Raw genomic sequence first — 18,751 nt, forward strand, 5'->3', positions numbered from 1 at the left:
ACGTGGCAGTCTATTGCCATCACCTTTGTCTTTCCGATATTCACCTTCAGACCTTTTGTCTCCATACATTCCTTCCACTTGTTCATCTTTTCCTTCAGTCCATCCATACTTTCCGCAATCAACACCAGATCATCTGCATACAACAACTCCCACGGTAAACCCTCCTTTACGTTCTGAGCCAGCACCTCCATCACAGCTACAAATAGTAGTGGACTTAGTACCGACCCCTGATGCACTCCCACCTTCACCTCAAACTCACCACTGTTCCCGTCCTTTGTCCTTACAGCTGTGCGCGCTCTTTTGTACATTGCCATCACTACTCTGATCAACCATTCCTCCACTCCTAACTTCCTCAATGCCCATGTCAATACTTTGCGTGGAACCCTATCGAATGCTTTCTCCAGATCAACAAACCCAAAAAACAACTTCTTCCTCTTCTCCATGTACTTCTCCTGCAACTGCCTCACAATGAAAAGCGCATCTGTCGTTCCTCTTCCTGGCATAAATCCAAACTGCATTTCGTCGATCTTCACTTTCTTCCTTATCCTCCTCTCCAACACCCTTTCCAATACCTTCATTCCATGCTCCAATAACGTTATCGCTCGGTACGAGCCACACTCCAGAGGGTCACCTTTCCCCTTGTATAGAGGGACAAGGGTACTCAGTTCCCAATCCACTGGAATGCGGCGTTCTTTCACCACCAGATTACAGGTCTCTGTCATTCTCTTCACACCCCAACTTCCTGCTGCCTTCAACATATCTCCCACAACTCCCGTCGGCCCTCCCGCTTTTCCACTCCTCATTGCTTTTATCGCTTCCTCAACTTCCTTCTCAGTTATCTTCTCTGCCGGTCCTAAAACTGGGTTACTCTCTATGTTGCCATCCCATTCATTCTCTGTATTCAACAGCATTTCCATATATCTTTTCCATCTTCCTTTAATTCCATCTGGGTCGACAACGATTTGTCCCACTTCATCCTTCAAGCAACTCACCCCCATCACATCACACCTCTCTTTCGCTATGTGCTTTGCAAGAGCTGACAGAGCAAGAGCTGAAATAATTTCATGGCATAAACGTCAAAGAAGCAGCATAGTTAGACAAGAACAGAGATTGCTGTCGAGATTTTGTATCTGCTATAGGTATATTTGGATGCAGAGTAGATAAATGAATTAAATGAACGTTAGCCATCCATGTTGGCTGTGGAAACCTGGGTAATGTGCATTTTGTGTTTGCAGGATGCTATGGGGTGGATGGAGAAAGCGAGTCTGTGATCAGCTCTGCTTCCGATAACTCCACTGAGCCTTGGTTCTGCGATCCATGCAAGGCTGGTGTGGTGCCAAGCTGTGAGCTATGTCCTACACTGGATGGTATTTTCAAGGAAACGGATGCAGGCCAGTGAGTGGCACCATGTAACAGATGAGCCCAACATGAAGGTTTAACCATTCTTAAATTAAACAAGAGCATTTGTTGTTTTCAATAAATTATACTGTATTAAATAAGGCAAATGTGTGTATGTACATTTGAAATTCATAGAAAATGAGAACGGCACTCGTAGAGGGCATAGTCTCACCTCGTGCGTTAATTCTGAACAAAAATCCCATAGTTAATTGAACACGCTATTATTATGGCCTATGTACCAGTATCATCCATGCAACCTATTACCATATTACCTATTATCACATAGTTTCTTGACATGGGTTATGTACGTTATAAATTTAATTCTTCCCTCACATCGATCAGATATATGAAGTTTCAGATTTTTCTGCTAAAGATTTAAATGCAACCAATTATGCCTGGAATACCACTTCACTGATGACATCATCGTTATCAACCTATATCCCCTGGTGTTGGCTTAGCGGTTAGGGTGCCAGCTTGGGATCCTCGGATCCTGGGTTCGAATCCCGGTTGATCGCTGAATTAACGCCAGGGGGGTTGACTCAGCCTGTCATCCTTCCGAGGTCGGCAAATTGAGTACCAGCTTGCGGGGATGAATGATCATGGTGTGTACCCCGATTTAGAATAGGTACACCGTATCCCTGCGCATCGTAAGAGCCTGACCAAGGGTTGGCGTCAGGAAGGGCATCCGGCCATAAAAAAAACAACATTGCCTCAAACAGGGAACCATGATTGTCATGGGGCCCGCAAGGCTAACCCCCGCTTTAGCGGGGAAAATGGCCTTAAAATGATCATTCATTCATTCATTCATCCCCCATGGGGAGTTGATGACATATGCCAAGTTTCAATTTTTTTCATTGAGCGGTTTCAGTGGAAATGCTGTCCATTTTTTTTCCCTTTAATCCAATATGGCTGCCATAACATGTGACCTATGATGTCAGAGTTGGCAATAAAATATTATCCATGGGGAGTTCCTTCTATGTTTATAGTTTTGCATTGATTGGACAATTGTTTGCAGAGAAAAGCATTTTTAAAGTGAAAATATATGTTTGCGGACACAGACAGACAGACAGGGGCATTGCAATAGTCTCACATCCCCTTTGGGCGAGACTAAAAACAGGGCTGGTCTGACCACCAAATTTTGCATAGAATTGGAAGTACCCAGGTTCAGGTCATAGGCACCTCAAGGGAGTGAGGGAGGGGGGGGGGAGGAAGGGGGAAGATGACTACTTGCCAATGCTCCCGACATCCTTTTATTGTGTAAGACGGCTTGCCAAAGCTTTTTAAATGCGGCAATAGCATTCCATGATTTAAAGGGATAATCTGTACGTTGCCTAACAAGTCTAGGTGAGTGAAGTTAAAATCCTCAAAGTAAACCTCTGGATAGCTACCTCTGTTTTCCACCCCCTCCTCCTCTTCATCCCCCTCCTCCTCCTTATTCTCTTCACCTTCCTTCACCACCTTCTCCTCCTCCTCTTCTTCCCCCTCCTCTTCCTACTTCTCCCACACCTCCACTACCTCCTTTCTATTATCAAAGAACTCATTCTTACAGACAAATTAATTCTCTCATAATTGCTGTATTTTATTACCTCCACCACCCAAGGTGGATGGAGGTTGTGTTTTCACTCATCTGTTTGTTCGATTGTCTGCCTCTGTCTGTGAGCAGGATATCTCAAAGTTATCCATGGATTCAGCCAAATTTGGTGGGCAGGTTGGTTGTGTGACAATGACGAATTGATTCGATTGTGAACATATAGATACAATAATTTTAAGTGATTATTGACCATTGAGCGATGGTGCCCAAAACTATATATATATATATATATATATATATATATATATATATATATATATATATATATATATATATATATATATATATATATATATATATATATATATATATATATATATATATATATATATATATATGTATATATATGTATATGTATATATATGTATATGTATATATATATATGTATATATATGTATATGTATATATATATATGTATATATATATATATATATATATATATATATATATATATATATATATATATATATATATATATAACCATCGTAAGATCTCCAACCTTTAATTGAACAAACAATGACAACGTTTCGATTAACAACATGTGACAAAGCCACACGCCTCCGTTAATCTTCCTCAAGAGTGATAAAATCATCTCAACATCCCCTTATATGCAAAGTGGGCAGGGTATATGCAAAGTGGGGTGGGCAAAGCTGGACAGCCAATTACACCGTATCACACCGCTCTCGTGAACTGAGAACGTTACTGACCAAATTCAAAAATCAACCGCATATTAACGGCTCAAAATAGTCCTGTAAGCAATGCTGGCTTAAATCAAGTGTTTAGAAAATCCGGAACAATCATTACATTTAATTAGAAGTTAAACTTGTAAATAATTAAATTGTAAATTAAATTAAAACTGTAAATATATTAAAGCAAAATTTTTTAAGATGAAATAAAAAAATTTATTTTTTCTTTTTTATAAATAAAATTGTTTATATACCATTGAAATGAAATGAAATGAAAGCAGGATATCCTTCATATTTATGTATATATGTTATGAAATCATGTCGAGACCTCGGTTTCCAAATATGAGGCTTTATTGAAATCTATCTCACATACCCTATATGCTCAGAACAAAGAATAATATCAGAACTACAGCAAAGATTCTACTAGCATTTCATTGTTCATAAGCAGGCGAATAATTCATTCTCCATCATGCATTTCTTGAGCGCCCGCTTACAAAAGATAGATACCAAACCAAAAACCCCCTCCTTTCTCGTACAACCCGTTATATCCCCTTCTCAAGGCCATTCCATTTGAATCCTCTTCTTCACATTTGATTACTATATATATATATATATATATATATATATATATATATATATATATATATATATATATATATATATATATATATATATGTATGTATATGTATGTATATATATATATATATATATATATATATATATATATATATATATATATATATATATATATATATATATATATATTATAATAATAATACATTTATTTTATATAGTGCTTTTCAAGAAGCCCAAAGATGCTTTGACAGAGTACAAAAAACAAGTGCAAAAAGACAAAAATCAAGAGGTAAATATATATATGTCATGTCGCCCCGCCGTTAGTGCGTTGGTGTTCAATTCTTGTGAACCCGCTTGTGGCTATACAGTCCGAATGCCGATTTGCATCGGCGTCCACAAGTTGTACAAATCCATTTAGAGTCAGCAGGCACCGGTTGCCGCTTGCGTTCCTTTCGCTTTCTGCGGGCTTCTTTGGCGGCATCTCTCCGACCCTTTTCCACGGAGTCGCATCGTGTATGGATCAAGCTATGCCATTTCGGTCGATCACTGGACAGAGCTTGTAAATTGTCAAGCGGGATGTCACATTCTTTCAAATGTGCACGCAGTGTATCCTTGAAACGCAGTTTGGGCCGGCCCACTGATCTCTCTCCTTCGTACAGTTCTCCCATAAAAATAAAACGTGGGATCCTGTCTGCGTCCATCCTCAACACATGGCCGACCCAACGGAGCTGGGCCTTTTGCAGGGTGCATGTGATGAATTGAATTTCAGCTTGCTCGAGTACTTCTGTATCTGGCACGAGATCGGACCAATGGATGCCTAGAATTTGTCGTAGGCATCGGGAGTGAAAGCCATTCAGTCTGCGAAGGTGGCGTGCATAGCAATTCCAAAGCAATTCCAAGATTCGGCTCCGTACAGGAGAGAGGGGATGACAACTGCTTTGTACACGGCCAATTTTGTGTTCACTTTGAGCCCACGTTTTTTCCAGACTCTGCTGTGGAGTCGGGCAAATGAAACACTCGCTTTGCGGATTCTTTGGTCGATTTCCTTGTCCATGGTTGCGGTATTCGATAATCTCGTACAACCTGTTATTTGATCAATCTGTTAATATATATTTCTAATTGATTATTTGATCAATAATGATTCTGTTAATATATTGTTACGGAACCCACCGTCGGCCTCGGATCCCTTCTCGAGGGGGGATCAATCCCCTCGCTTATGACTGACCGACGTAGTCCCTGTGGCTGTACAGCGACCTCCGGAAAGCCCGGTGGCACAGCCCCGTTCGTACCGCGGACAGATGTTAATTGCCGAGCGGTCTTAAGCAACCGCGGCACGAACTATTAACAATGACTAGACCCGATTCCTGAACGTTGGCCAAATCGTGCCACAGGTATTCAATTTGGGAAAAGACAAAGACGACGGATGTGAAGAAGAGGAAGACGAAGGCAAAAGGTTGGAAATGCGACTATTATTTATTACTACTATTTACAACCAAAAGAAACCAAGGAAGAAGGAAGGATAATAAAATAATGTGGAAAGAGGGACGGACCAGAAGGACACAGTGCAATTTCTAGCTTATACAGACTTACTTATAACCCAGGACAGAACACACAAAACAAACTCACGTACACAAAAGGATGGAATGGCAAGAATGGTTTGGAGGGATGAGCAGGTGGTATCACAGGGCACAGCGAGCAGGTCCACTCCGGGCGGGAAGCGAGGAGCCGGCAGCTCCTTGTATTCGGCTTTACACCGCACACCGGCAGGGTCACTCGCTGCCCCGTCAGGGCTTCACGCGGCTGGTTGAAACGGGGCTGGTTGAAGCGGCTCTCTGCAGAAATCGGTCTTGTGCAGAACTCAGCCGGGTCACGCATCTGCTGTGAAAAGGCTTGCGCGGGCGCTGATATCTTGCCTCCGGCGATCAAGCCGCCGGCCTCCAGGACACGCCCATCGGTGAGGTCGCCTCGGCCCTGATTGGTTGCGAGGGCTCACCGATCCCACCCTTAGAGGAGGCGTTGGCAAGGCCACGCCTTGTTCCCGGCGCTGGGCCGACTCCTCCCACCTTCGGCTCCGAGATGACCTCGTGGCTAATGGAGTCTTGCAGCGAAAACAACCACAACCCACAGCTGCAGCAGAATGCAGCGAACCGCCCGATGCAGTTGGCATGACAAAAGGGGAATGTGCAGGGAATCTACCTTGTCTGAATTCGGTGCAATGGAGTGTCAATTAATGGAAGACACAGCCTTAATCTAATACACACAATAAGGAGATAACTACTGAACAGGGAGATCTATGATTTGGCTACGTGATTGTATATGACCTAACTAAGGGACGCCCTTTGACCTTTATACACAACAACTGGAGGAAGGAGGGTGATATTTTACAACACAAAAAAACACCATTCTCAAATTCATAACAATATATATATTAACATGATATTTCATGAAGTTTTGACAGATTATGGCTAAACTTGGTAGATTAGTTTCGTGTGTGATCAGAACAAGCTGTTTAGATGTTGGTGCAGGCTGGATGCAGATCTGGCCGATGAGTGGGATACAAAATGTCAACTGTTGAGCCTGGAGGATGTATGTGCTCTTCCGAGTGCCATTCTTGTTATGATCTGTAATACTCCCTCCTTCCGTGAGTGCTGCTTTGTTATATACATATTTACATAGAGAAAATTGGGATCCTTCCCTGGCCTTGGACCCCACCCCTCTCCCCCCTCCCACCCCCCGGGAGTGCAACCACCAGTTTCCAACTCGTTCCGTCCAGCGGTTCAGGAGTGCCTGGAAGTCAAACAAACAAACACACAAACAAATACTTCTCAAAGTATACTTTGACAAGTTAGTTCACCCGATTAAAGATTGGGTTATTTAGACTTTAAGAAACCATCAAGAAGATTGACATTTAAAACTAGCAGAAATTAACTCGGGAGTATGAGCAAGATGTCCTACCACAGAAAGAATGAGCCAAATACCCTAATGTCCTTGTTTGATATTGTACAGGATCGTGTGATGAATACGTATACTCAGTGTCGTCCCTTGGGGAATGTGGAGCCTTTGTATATTGATTTACATTCTGTATATGGACTATAAATACAGTACATGGATGCAATTGTTTTGATTCCGTACAAAGAATTAACTTTCGATCCCACGTGGAGGGGCCAAGTGAGCCAAGCTCCGCCCCTCACACACACACACACACACACATATATATATATATATATATATATATATGTATGTACATACATACACACATACATATATACCCACACAGTGCCTTCAGAAATTATTCACACCCAATTACTTTTTTCACATGACTTTTTTTGTGTTGCAGCCTAAATTTAAAATGGATTCAATTGAGATTTTGTTTTGTCACTGATATACTTTGGGAAACCTTCTTGTGAACAAGCCATTGTTGCTCCTCTGGTTGGCAGCGAGTGCCTTGGAAGAGAATGCAACTGATGTTCATTAAAAAAAAAAAAAAAAAAAAATACAGTCATACCCCGTTTTACGCCATTTCGACCTACGTCAAATCCGACTTTACGCCACTCTTCTAGAGTAAATTTCAGTTCAGCGAACGTCATTATGTGCGACTTTACGTCACTCCTACGGACGTGAAAAAAATTAATTTTTCCTTAAAAATATATTTAAAATCAATAAAATAGTACATAAATTATCAATAAAAGAAGCTAAAAAACAATTTAAAATACAATAAAAAGCACATTAAAAATATTTTAAAATGTACGTACAGTATACTGTACGTACGCGCAGCTGCTGGTTCTCATTCAAAACAGAGGTGACGTACAGTATTCCTTTACTGTGTCTGTGTTAGCCATGGGTCCTAAGAAGGATAGTGCTAGTGTTTCCAAGCGTAATGTGGTTACGATGGAAGATAAGTTAAATCTGATTAAAAGGTATGAAAAAGGTGAAAAAGTGTTGGTGATAGCGCATAGACCTTATCGCGAATCGGAACCGCAATGCGTCATGGGATCGGAAAGGGGCAATAGCGCCGCCGGCAGTCGCTATCGCTTTGACAGACTGCTTGTTTACATTGACACACTACGTGATCCTTACCACTTTAAACTACTTTTAGGACTTTTTTACTGTGACACATTAACTGTGAACTGTGATCGGCTCATGAGCCAGTATTTGCAAGCCAAGGACACCGTCGCAAAACTGAAAGCCGCCATTGCAGTATGTAACAAGAAGTTTACTGTTTCGGACATAGCAAACTGTGATGAACTTGTGAAACTTTATACAGGTTTACCTAGTTATGACCTGTTTAATTGGTTATTAGCAGAAGTATCCCCTCATGCACAGAACCTTCATTAAATTATAAGGGGAAATTATCAATGGAAGACAAGACCTGGCAAATAAACAATACTACAAAACCCGGAGTTAAGCGATCTCAATCTTTAGAGGATCAACTACTCATGACACTCATGAAGCTTCGGCTTAATCTTCGCGAGGAGGACCTCGCATTTCGCTTTGGATTAGGACAAAGCACCGTCTCCCAAGTTTTGTTCGCAAGTGTACGGCCAATATAAGTCAAGACCTACTCTCAAGTGCCTTGTTGGTAATGCACCTAGCGGAACAATTTCATACATTTCCAAACCTACAGGAGTTAACACGTCGGACAAAAAAATTGTAAAGATGACGAACATTGTAGACAAGTTCCAGCCCGGCGATATTTGTATGGCCGATCGAGGTTTCAACATTCAGGAACTGTTCTTGCATAAGCAGGTTGTTTCTCTTCTCCAATGGGAACCCCCCTTTCCCTCAAATATTTCTTTAAATCGCTGGATTTTAATGCCAAAAAACGCTGAATTTCTTTCACATTAGCCATCTTCCTTTCCGTAAACACAGACAGACGCTTCCTCTTCTGGGTTCGTGTTTACGTTTGCCCCCTTTTCGATCCCATCATGCTTTGCGGTGGAGCGCCCTCTGTTGATATTTACCGATTCGCGATAAGGTCCATGCCTTAGGGCTGCCACGGTCGACGGTATCGACCATCATTCATGATAGGGAACGTATTCTCGCATACGTCACTGAAAAAGCGCCGCCGGCTAAGACTGCTAAAATGTGTTTGTGTTCAGAAGAGACGCCATGTTTAAGGTGAATAACATAATCTTATTAATTTTATTTATTATTCGTTACAAATTCTTTGATTAATTGTGTTCATTACTCATTAAAAATATGACTAAAATGTGTTTTTAGTGTTCTTTAAGGTTTAGCCATAGTTATATGCTTTCGCGAGTTATTTACTCTAGTTTTACCATGTTTGTCTTCATTTTAAGGCATTTTTAAGGCATTACGCCCGGTTTACGTCAAAAACCGAGTTACGTCACGGCTTATGGAACCAATTAATGACGTAGGCAGGGGTATTACTGTATATATATATATATATATATATATATATATATATATATATATATATATATATATATATATATATATATATATATATATATATATATATATATATATATATATATATATATATCTATTGGCCTGCCCGTTACCGATGAGGACACCCTTCAGACGAATAGCCATTAGGAGCTTTAACTTTGAGGCGTATTTCGAACCTTGGCGGAATTGTCTTGGGTGCGCGCGGGAAAGGCCCGAAGCCTTATCTGATCGGGAACACACGGGGTTATACCAAACCCACAAAACCAAAATGAACCAGGACAAGAAAAGTAAAATTCAACAAATAATGATTTATTGAAAATAAATGCAGACAATAAAAATGTTGAGGTAAAAACTATCTCCTAATTTGAGACGTCTCAACTCAGACTGACATACAAACAAAGGGGTAAGATAAATAAAAATAACTTCCCTTACTGTCGGACTGACCCTCAGCTTTGGCCCCAAAGTGCATCGAGGGCATGTTGGTCGTTGCTGCCAGTGTAGCCGCTTGTTGGGATGCGCCCAAGTAATGGTGCCGAAAACGCATGGCAGAAAACGCCCAGGCGCGAGCAGGCACTCAACCAGCCCTTCCTCGCTTCCACCGCCAAGTGCAACGTGGCCCCAGCTCCCCCGAAAGACACCACAGTCCAACAACAACCCCTCCTCCAATGTAAGATTCAATGCAGGCGTTACCGTTCCAGCCTTAATGCCTTCCAACTTTCACTTAAGTAGCCTATGAAATAAATTAGGAGGGGCTGTAGGAAGCGAGCCGTAGCTAACTTACCTGTTCTCCTTACCGATATACACCCCTGTCGTGAAAATCAAGCTCAGACACGACTTGACCCTTGGGTAGGTTTAATATCATTTAGATCTGAAGTAATATCCTGTAAAAATACATTCATGCAACAGACATTAGACTCAGAGTATTTCATGGGCAATGGCCGCTATCAATAGAGAAAACAATCAGCGCAGCATATAGGGGCGTACATACCATTCAAACTACAGGACTATGTCACAGTGAGTGCCGCTGGAGTGTTCGTGCGCCCCGGTTGTCCCGGGTCTTATAGACGCCCCTTTTGAAGCGAGCACACCCTGGGTTCACCTTCGGTATAATTTCACTACATTCTCCCTGCCGTTAGAACTATACTGCCGCTCGGCAGGTTGCAAGCAAGCGTCAGCAATAATCGAATGGGTCACGTCAATCCACGTCAGTCGGTCCACCCGTAGCGGTCGGGGTGGCGAACTACCCTGCCAGTTCGTGTTCGGAACTACCGGGTACGGCATCCCCAAGCCCGGAGTCCCCCGCGTCGGAATAGCCGCCGGAGGTGGGTGTCGGAGGGGGCGCCCCAGCGCCTTCGTGCACGGGAGTGGGTGACGACGGAAGTGTCGGTGGTAGTTCCATAGAGGAAGCTTCGGTAGAGTCCATAGACTCGTAGACGGGTTCGTCGATATCCCGGTCGTCGTCCCCACATGGGGCGAGATGGCGTACGGAGACAGTAGACTCGCGGCCGTCCGCCGTTAACACGCGAGCATGCTCGGGATTAGCCTGGAGGACCCGCACCTTGTCAACAAGGGGGTCGTACTTGCTAGCGCGAACCGCTCGTTTGAGATAGGCGGGCCCCGGCTCAGCGAGCCAGCTGGGTAAAGATTGGATACTGCCAGAGCTTCTAGGGTGGTGGAACAGTCGCTCATGAGGAGTCTGGTTGGTGGCAGTACATAGGAGAGCCCGGATCGAGTTTAGAGCGGCAGGTAGCGACCACGCCCATTTATCGAGGCCTCGGCCGAGGGTCCGAAGGCTTAGCATGACGGCCCTCCATATAATCCCATTAAAGCGTTCGATCTGCCCATTCGCTTGGGGCCGGTATGGGGTGGTGTAGCTCGAAGTGACATTATGCTGGAGCAAGTAGCCCCTCACCTCCTGGGACAGGAACACCGCACCCCGATCGGTATGCACGTAGGCCGGATAACCGAACATAGAAAACAAATTCTGCAGGCACCGAATAACCGTGGCAGCCGACATATCCCCGCACGTATAAGCAAAGGGGAATCGTGAATACTCATCGACGATAGTGAGCAGATAGCGAGAGTTGCTCGACAACGGCAGCGGCCCTTTGAAGTCCATCGCCAAGCGCTCCCACGGTCTAGTAGCCCTAACGAGCGTCCCCATAGGAGGGTTGTAAAAACGCGGTTTGAGTTCCGCACAAATCGTGCAATCACGGCAGATGCGGCGGATGTCCTCAATCGAGTACGGCAGATTCCCCTCGCGCACAAAATGCGCGAAACGCGCTACCCCGGGATGACACATAGTGCCGTGCAAAGTGCGAAGCCCCTCCAAAGTGACAACCCCCGCGCAAGTGGCCGGCCTCGATAAGGCGTCGGCGACCAGGTTATCCTTCCCCGGGCGGTATTTGATGGTGTAGCAGAAGTCGGCGAGTTCGATACGCCAACGGGTGATTTTCTCATTCTTAATGCGCTGAGCATGTAAGGTGTCGTACATAAATGCAACGCTTTGTTGGTCCGTGACGATTTGGAAACACCGCCCAAGCAGGTACGGCCGCCATCGCCGAATTGATTCGACAATCGCGTACGCTTCCTTTTCGACAGACGAATGCCTCCGCTCGGCGGAGGTGAGAGTCCGCGAGAAGAAAGCCACAGGGCGTCCCCCTTGGGAGAGAGTCGCCGCTATCGCATGATCTGAGGCATCACTCTCCAAAACGAAAGAGGCACTCTCGTCAATCGTCGCGACAGCGGCGCCAGCGATGTCGGCTTTAAGGCCCTCGAAGGCCGCCATGGCTGCCGGGCCCATGGGGAACGTGTCGCAGGCCACGAGGGGGCGGAGCTTCATGGAGAAATTTTGCACCCACTTTGAATAGTGGGCGAACAGCCCAAGAGCGCGTTTCAGCGAAGCCCGATCGCTAGGCGGAGCCATATCGAGCAAAGGGCGCAAACGCTCTTTATCCGGAGAGACAGAGCCATGGGTCACGGTGTACCCCAAAAGATCTACCGTGCGTAGAGAGTAACGACACTTAGCCGCATTCATGGTTAGGCGATATTTCCGCGCGACCTCGAGGAAGCGCTTCAGATTAGCGTCGTGATGCTCCTGGTCATACCCACAAACCGTAAGATTGTCCAGATAGACAAAGACATCGGTCAAGTTCTCCTTCGCAACGAGGTCATCCATAGCCCTCTGAAAGCAAGCGACTCCGTTAGTTACCCCAAAGGGGAGTCGAGTGAACTGGTACAACCGCTGACCCGATTCAAAGGCTGTAAAGACGCGATCAGCCCTGGAGATGGGGACCTGATGATACGCACTACGCAGATCGAGAGTGCTATAAACGGAATACAGGGCCACCTGGCGTACCAGGGCGTCCATCCCCGGTAAGGGGTAGGCATCCAGCTGTGTAAAACGATTAATCGTCTGCGAGTAGTCGATTACCATGCGCCGGCGGTGGGCCTCACTTCGTACCACTAAGACTTGGGCCCGCCACGGTGACCTACTGGGTTCTATAATACCGTCCTTTAAGAGCTGGGCCGTTTCTTCTGCAATGAATTGCGCGTCTGCGTGAGAGTAGCGCCGCGATTTGACGGCTACAGGGGTACAATCAGTGGTCAGGTTGGGGAACAGCGAGAGAGGCTCCACGTCCATTTGAGCGAGGGCGCACACCGCAAGCGTGTCCGGCCCACCGAAGTCTATTTCCAAACGTCGATGCCGCTTAAGGAAATCAAGTCCTAACAGAACGTCGGCACATAAAGCAGGTAATACCATGAGATACACGTCCGGGAACGTGCGTCCCTTTATCACAAGTTTCAATCGACACGCCCCTTTTGTGCTCAACCGTAGTCCCTGAGAGGCCATGAAGATCCGGCGTGTTGTCCCGAGAACCGGCCACCCATGTTGATGCACTAGTCGTTGATCGATAAAACTATCCGTAGACCCCGTGTCAATCAAAGCTTGCGCAAAAACGCCTGCGACCTTGAGTGGAATGATGGCCTGCGCAAGGCCGGCAGACCCGGCAGGTATTGTACCGGCCGGGCGAGAAGATCGCGCCTCGCGGGTGGATCCCACTCCGGCTGCAATCCTCCGGGCATCGTCGGCAGGTTGGGCCTCAGCAGGAGCATAGAAATCGTAATACCCACTGTCAGAGGACGGTCCCACGCCGGCTGCAGTTTGCCGGTCATTCGGGCAGCCCGGGGAGGATCCTCGTGACAAGCGCATAGTTGGCTCATCAGCAGTTTCATTTGCCGGAGTGAGTGTGTGTAGGTCGTAAGAGCCGCCGCCAGATGGCGCTCGAGTCACGTGAGAAGGATCACTGCCGTCTGCAGATTCATATGCCAGAGTGGGTGCATGTAATTCGTAAGAGCCGCCGTCAGATGGGGCTCGAGTCACGTGCTGCGTTTGCCGCACATCGAGAGGAGTTTCCAAAGCGGGAGCATGTCGCTTGTTTGAAGTAGGCGTTCGAACGCCAGTCAAGGTCGGTCGCGCTGCGGCCGGTCGCGTTCGTGCCATTTGTTTCGGCGGCCCGGTGTATCTCACCAAGGTCGGGCGTGCAGCCAGAGGCCCGCGAGAAGGAGGTCGGCTCATCAAAGCCGAGTGAGGCGCCCCGTCCGGCGCTCGATCCATTGGCTCAGCGATGAGCCCATTCAAGGTCGCGCGGGGACGCGTGCCCCGAGCGGCCTTCCTGCAGACCTTTGCCCTTGGTGGAGCACAGGTGGCATATGGCTTCCCGAGCCGGGCAGTCAGATCGAGGGTGCTGCCGATTCCCACAAAAATAACATTTTGCGTACCGGTCAGGCCGTGGCCGGGCAGCGGCGGCAGCAGTTAGGCCGGAAGCGGAGTCCGCTTCAGGAGCACCCAGAGACTCGGCTGTGGTGGGCGGGTCCTCCTCCATATCCTCGGCGGTACCCCTCTCCGGTCGCGCGAGTTGAGAAGTCCCCGCCATGACTCGTGGGTGATCATAAGCGGTGGATTGTTCTCGGGCATCTGTATAGATGCGTGCCAGCCGTAGTGCCTCCGTAAATGTCAGCTCCGCGACCTCCAGGAGTCGGAGCCTCAAGACTCCAGAATTAATTCCGGAGACGAATGAATCTCGGAGCAAGTCGTCCTGCACCTGCTCGTGGGTCCGTACCTCCTGCACGCAGTCCGCCAATAGGTAACGCAACTCCTGCGCGTAGCGATCGATCGATTCAGATGGTTGTTGTCGCCGCTGGGAGAGTTGATGCCGGCCGTGCACAGCGCTCCGTGTTTTTACGTATAGTCGCTTCAGCTCGGCCAGAGCCGTAGCGTACGTCACAAATCGAGCAATGCTCCGGAAAACGCTGTGATGGACCTTCGACTGTAACACGGACAGCTTCACCGCAGCGGTGGGCTCTGTTTCGTGAGCGGCAAAGCAATTCTCCAGCGTTTTGAGCCAGTGGGTGAACTCCGATCCCGATCCCTCAGCTTGAGAGTCAGCTCCGAGAATCGGTACCACGATCATCTTGTGGTCAGCCATTTCGGCGATCTAAATGATATTAAATGTCATGAAAATCAAGCTCAGACACGACTTGACCCTTGGATAGGTTTAATATCATTTAGATCTGAAGTAACATCCTGTAAAAATACATTCATGCAACAGACATTAGACTCATAGTATTTCATGGGCAATGGCCGCTATCAATAGAGAAAACAATCAGCGCAGCATATAGGGGCGTACATACCATTCAAACTACAGGACTATGTCACAGTGAGTGCCGCTGGAGTGTTCATGCGCCCCGGTTGTCCCGGGTCTTATAGACGCCCCTTTTGAAGCGAGCACACCCTGGGTTCACCTTCGGTATAATTTCACTACAACCCCTTTAGCAACAATTCAAATATTTACAAACTTGAGTTCCCTTGCTCCTAGCTCCTGGGGCAGGTACAAATGTGAAACACACAGAACTCTATCTTAACCACAAAACGTATTCAGAAATTCAAAACGTTTGTTCAACCCCCTTCAAAAGATCACACTCCCTGGTGGATGCCACAATGCCCAACGTTACCTGTGGAGCCATCCCAATTTACCCAAATTTCCACGGGCCCTGTCCTTCTGGTACATGTTAGTGACATGGCTCGGTGGATCTTCCCCCACACATTCACACACATAAAACCCAATCATCCAAAACACTTATTCCAACCCCCCTTGCAAGACCATGGCTTAAATGTCATTACACACATGTGTGATTCCTCGATTAGGCAGCAGGGAGGTACCGTACAACCAAGATGTTGGTGCACTTCAGGCTGTGGTGCCCGCAGTCCAAAAGCAAGTACCTGACTTGCGACTTCTTCACCCCTCTCCCCCCCCCCCCCCCCTCCCTTCAACTCACTGCCCCTGACAGCCAAACAGCTCCTCAGCTGTATGTCCCGCCGGGAGGGTCTCCGCACCAACCAGGGCCTCTTGGCCTCAGGCTTTCATAGCCTATTCCGGGTTGCCAGGGGTCTCCATACCCTCTGGTCGCCCAACAGACCCTCCTCCGACAAGTCTCCAATTCCAGACACCATTGGCTGCCAGGGACAAATTACCTCAGGGGAGCCGCAGTCACCGCTCCTCCAGAGCTATATCCATTCCTGCGGACACACACCTTCCCCACCCACAAAATCCAAAATGACATTCTCTCCCCCGCTGCCATTCAATTCTCAAACACTGCTGTGCAAAAAGACCATGTCATTGTGTACCTTCACTGCCATGGCTTGCTTACATGTGAAACCCCAACATCACTTCTTTTTTTTTTTGTATACAAGATCGAGGCTCGTGAAAGAGCTAACATTAATCACACAAAAAGTCAAACGGACACATAAAACATATAATAATGGGAGCGGTAGACAAGATGGGGGGAGAGGGGGAAGGACACAAACACAACATTTGAGAGAAGGGACATCGAGAGATCTGTGGGAGGGAGAGGGCTTGGGGGGAGGTGGGAGAGGTATAAAACACATGGACACTGCAAGGACTTCCAGGAAAGAAGTTGGAATTTCAAAAAAATGGATCTGGGGTGAATTAGTGGGGGTAGAAAAGATCAAGGTTTTCGATGGGGGAAGATAAGAGATGGTGTTGAACAGCTGTTTTAAAGACCTGGAGGGAGGAGTGGGATTTAAGGGAGTGGTGGAGTTTGTTCCAGAGGCAGGAGACGAGAGGAATGAAAGAGTGAAGGTGAGCAGAGAGCCTAGATTTTGGCAGTTTAACCATAAGAGGGTTGCTGGCAGTTCTTGTGCGACCTGTAGGAATATTTGGGGGACAGAGCACAGAGAGAGCTGTAGTCCAGCAGCTAAGCTAAATATAGCATAACAATTGTGCATTTTGTGAGGAAAGCACCAAATTTGGCACACTAGTAGACTATCATATTATGAAAAGATCTGGATATTGGGCCATCTCAGATTCAGCCTCTGATGGCTATGGCAGCCATTTTTCAAAATGGCCACCAGCAGTTACTGTTATGATACATATCTGCTTTACTGGAGAGGAATGCAGGTTGACAGTGAAGGTTTATTTACTAATAAAGGTCCAATAATGGCCAAAGAAAGTGACAATTTGATTTGGCTGAGAAAAAAAAGTTAAAGTGAACTAATTAGTCTAATTAAGACAGATTCTGAATGAAAACCAATGATAAACATACATAGCACTATTGGCTTGGCCAAATGCACATAGCACTATTGGCTTGGCCAAAGGCTGCCATCCAACCAGCTGGGGCTGGGTCAAGAATGACAAGGGGGTGTACGAGCCACACTGGATAAAGCTACCCAAAGCAGCCCACACCTGCTATGAGCTAGTATCGTGCAAGTGCAAGAAGAGCTGTGTGAAGCGTTGCAAGTGCAAAAAGGCCGCACTTGAATGCACAGCTTTGTGTGTGTTTGAGGGAGAGTGCTCACAAAATTGAGAGAACATTAACAGAGCAGACTCTCACTGATTCAGAACAATTTCGATTTCATACCAAACAGTAAACAGATGTTCACGAGTATGTGAATAACTCGATGCCATGAGTGGCAGCCATTTTGAAAAAAAAAAGTGAGAATTTTTGAGAATTTGAAAATTGCTGAATTTGAGATGGCCCAATATCCAAATCTGTTCATAATAGGATAGTCTACTAGTGTGCCAAATTTGGTGCTTTCCTCACAAAATGCACAATTGTTATGCTAAGTTGCCCCACTACTGGGGGAGCAAGGCTGGAGAGGAGTCGGTAGAAGATAGAAAGACCACCAACCTGCCTGCGGTGAGTGAGTGAAAGGCCCTCGGAGTAAGCTTCATCGCGGGAGATTCCAATGATTCTGAAAGCTTTGGTTTCAGCAGTGTGAAGCGGAGCTGGGTGTGAGGCAGGAGCACCCGCCCAGAGGGGAGAACAGTATTCCATTGAGCTGCGGATGAAAGCCTTGTATGTGGTGAGGAGCTCAGGTGTGCCAAGGAAGGACTGCACGAGAAGGATGCCCAGTCGGCGACTGGCTTTGGAGGCCAGCTTGGAAATGTGGTTTTCCCAGGAAAGGTCATGGCAGATAGTGAGACCCAAAAGCTTGAGCGACAAAACTTCTTGGAGAGGATTGTTGAGAAAGTATATGGGAGGGTTGTCCAGTCGGTCTTTTCGGAGAGACATAGTAAGAGTGTGCGATTTGTCAGGATTGAAAGACATGTTCCACTTGTTTGACCAGTCTGTGATTTTGTCCAGGACTGCAGAGAGTGAGGAGGCTGCAGACTGCCGATCTGAGGGATGAGGAATGGAGCGACAGAGAGTAGAGTCATCAGCAAAGAGATAGAGAGGATTTTCAAGAGAGTCAGAGAGATCATTGATGAAGACCAGAAAATTGGGAGCTGGCTGATTGGTCTGTAGTTGCAAGGATCTGTTTTTGCACCTTTTTTGTGTAAAGCGGTAATGTTTGCTGATTTCCAAGATGCTGGCAGATGACCTTGAGCAAAAGAGAGGGTGAAAAGAACAGAGAGAGGGTGAGATAGAGCGGCACTGCAGGATTTTAGGACCCATGGGCTGATACCGTCTGGTCCAGTTGCAGAATCAGAGTCGAGGTTTGACAAAAACTTCTCCACCTTGTCAAGAGAGAAGGACACAGAGTCCAGGAGCAGCTGGGTACGAC

General features: G+C 46.4%; 1 protein-coding gene across 4 annotated transcripts in view; it reads left to right on the forward strand.

Annotated features, from left to right (window-relative positions):
• The window catches only part of PHF14 (PHD finger protein 14), a 325,301-nt gene that overhangs the window by 124,368 nt on the left and 182,182 nt on the right, over positions 1-18,751 (forward strand). For all 4 annotated transcript variants that reach the window (XM_078782297.1, XM_078782296.1, XM_078782299.1 and 1 more), the window contains one exon: positions 1,236-1,395. In XM_078782297.1, coding sequence (XP_078638423.1) covers positions 1,236-1,395 — 160 coding nt within the window. The remainder of the gene's footprint in view (positions 1-1,235; positions 1,396-18,751) is intronic.

This window comes from Myxine glutinosa, chromosome 7 (genome assembly GCF_964187855.1).
Source record: "Myxine glutinosa chromosome 7, kmMyxGlut1.1, whole genome shotgun sequence".
Taxonomy (NCBI): Eukaryota; Metazoa; Chordata; class Myxini; order Myxiniformes; family Myxinidae; genus Myxine; species Myxine glutinosa.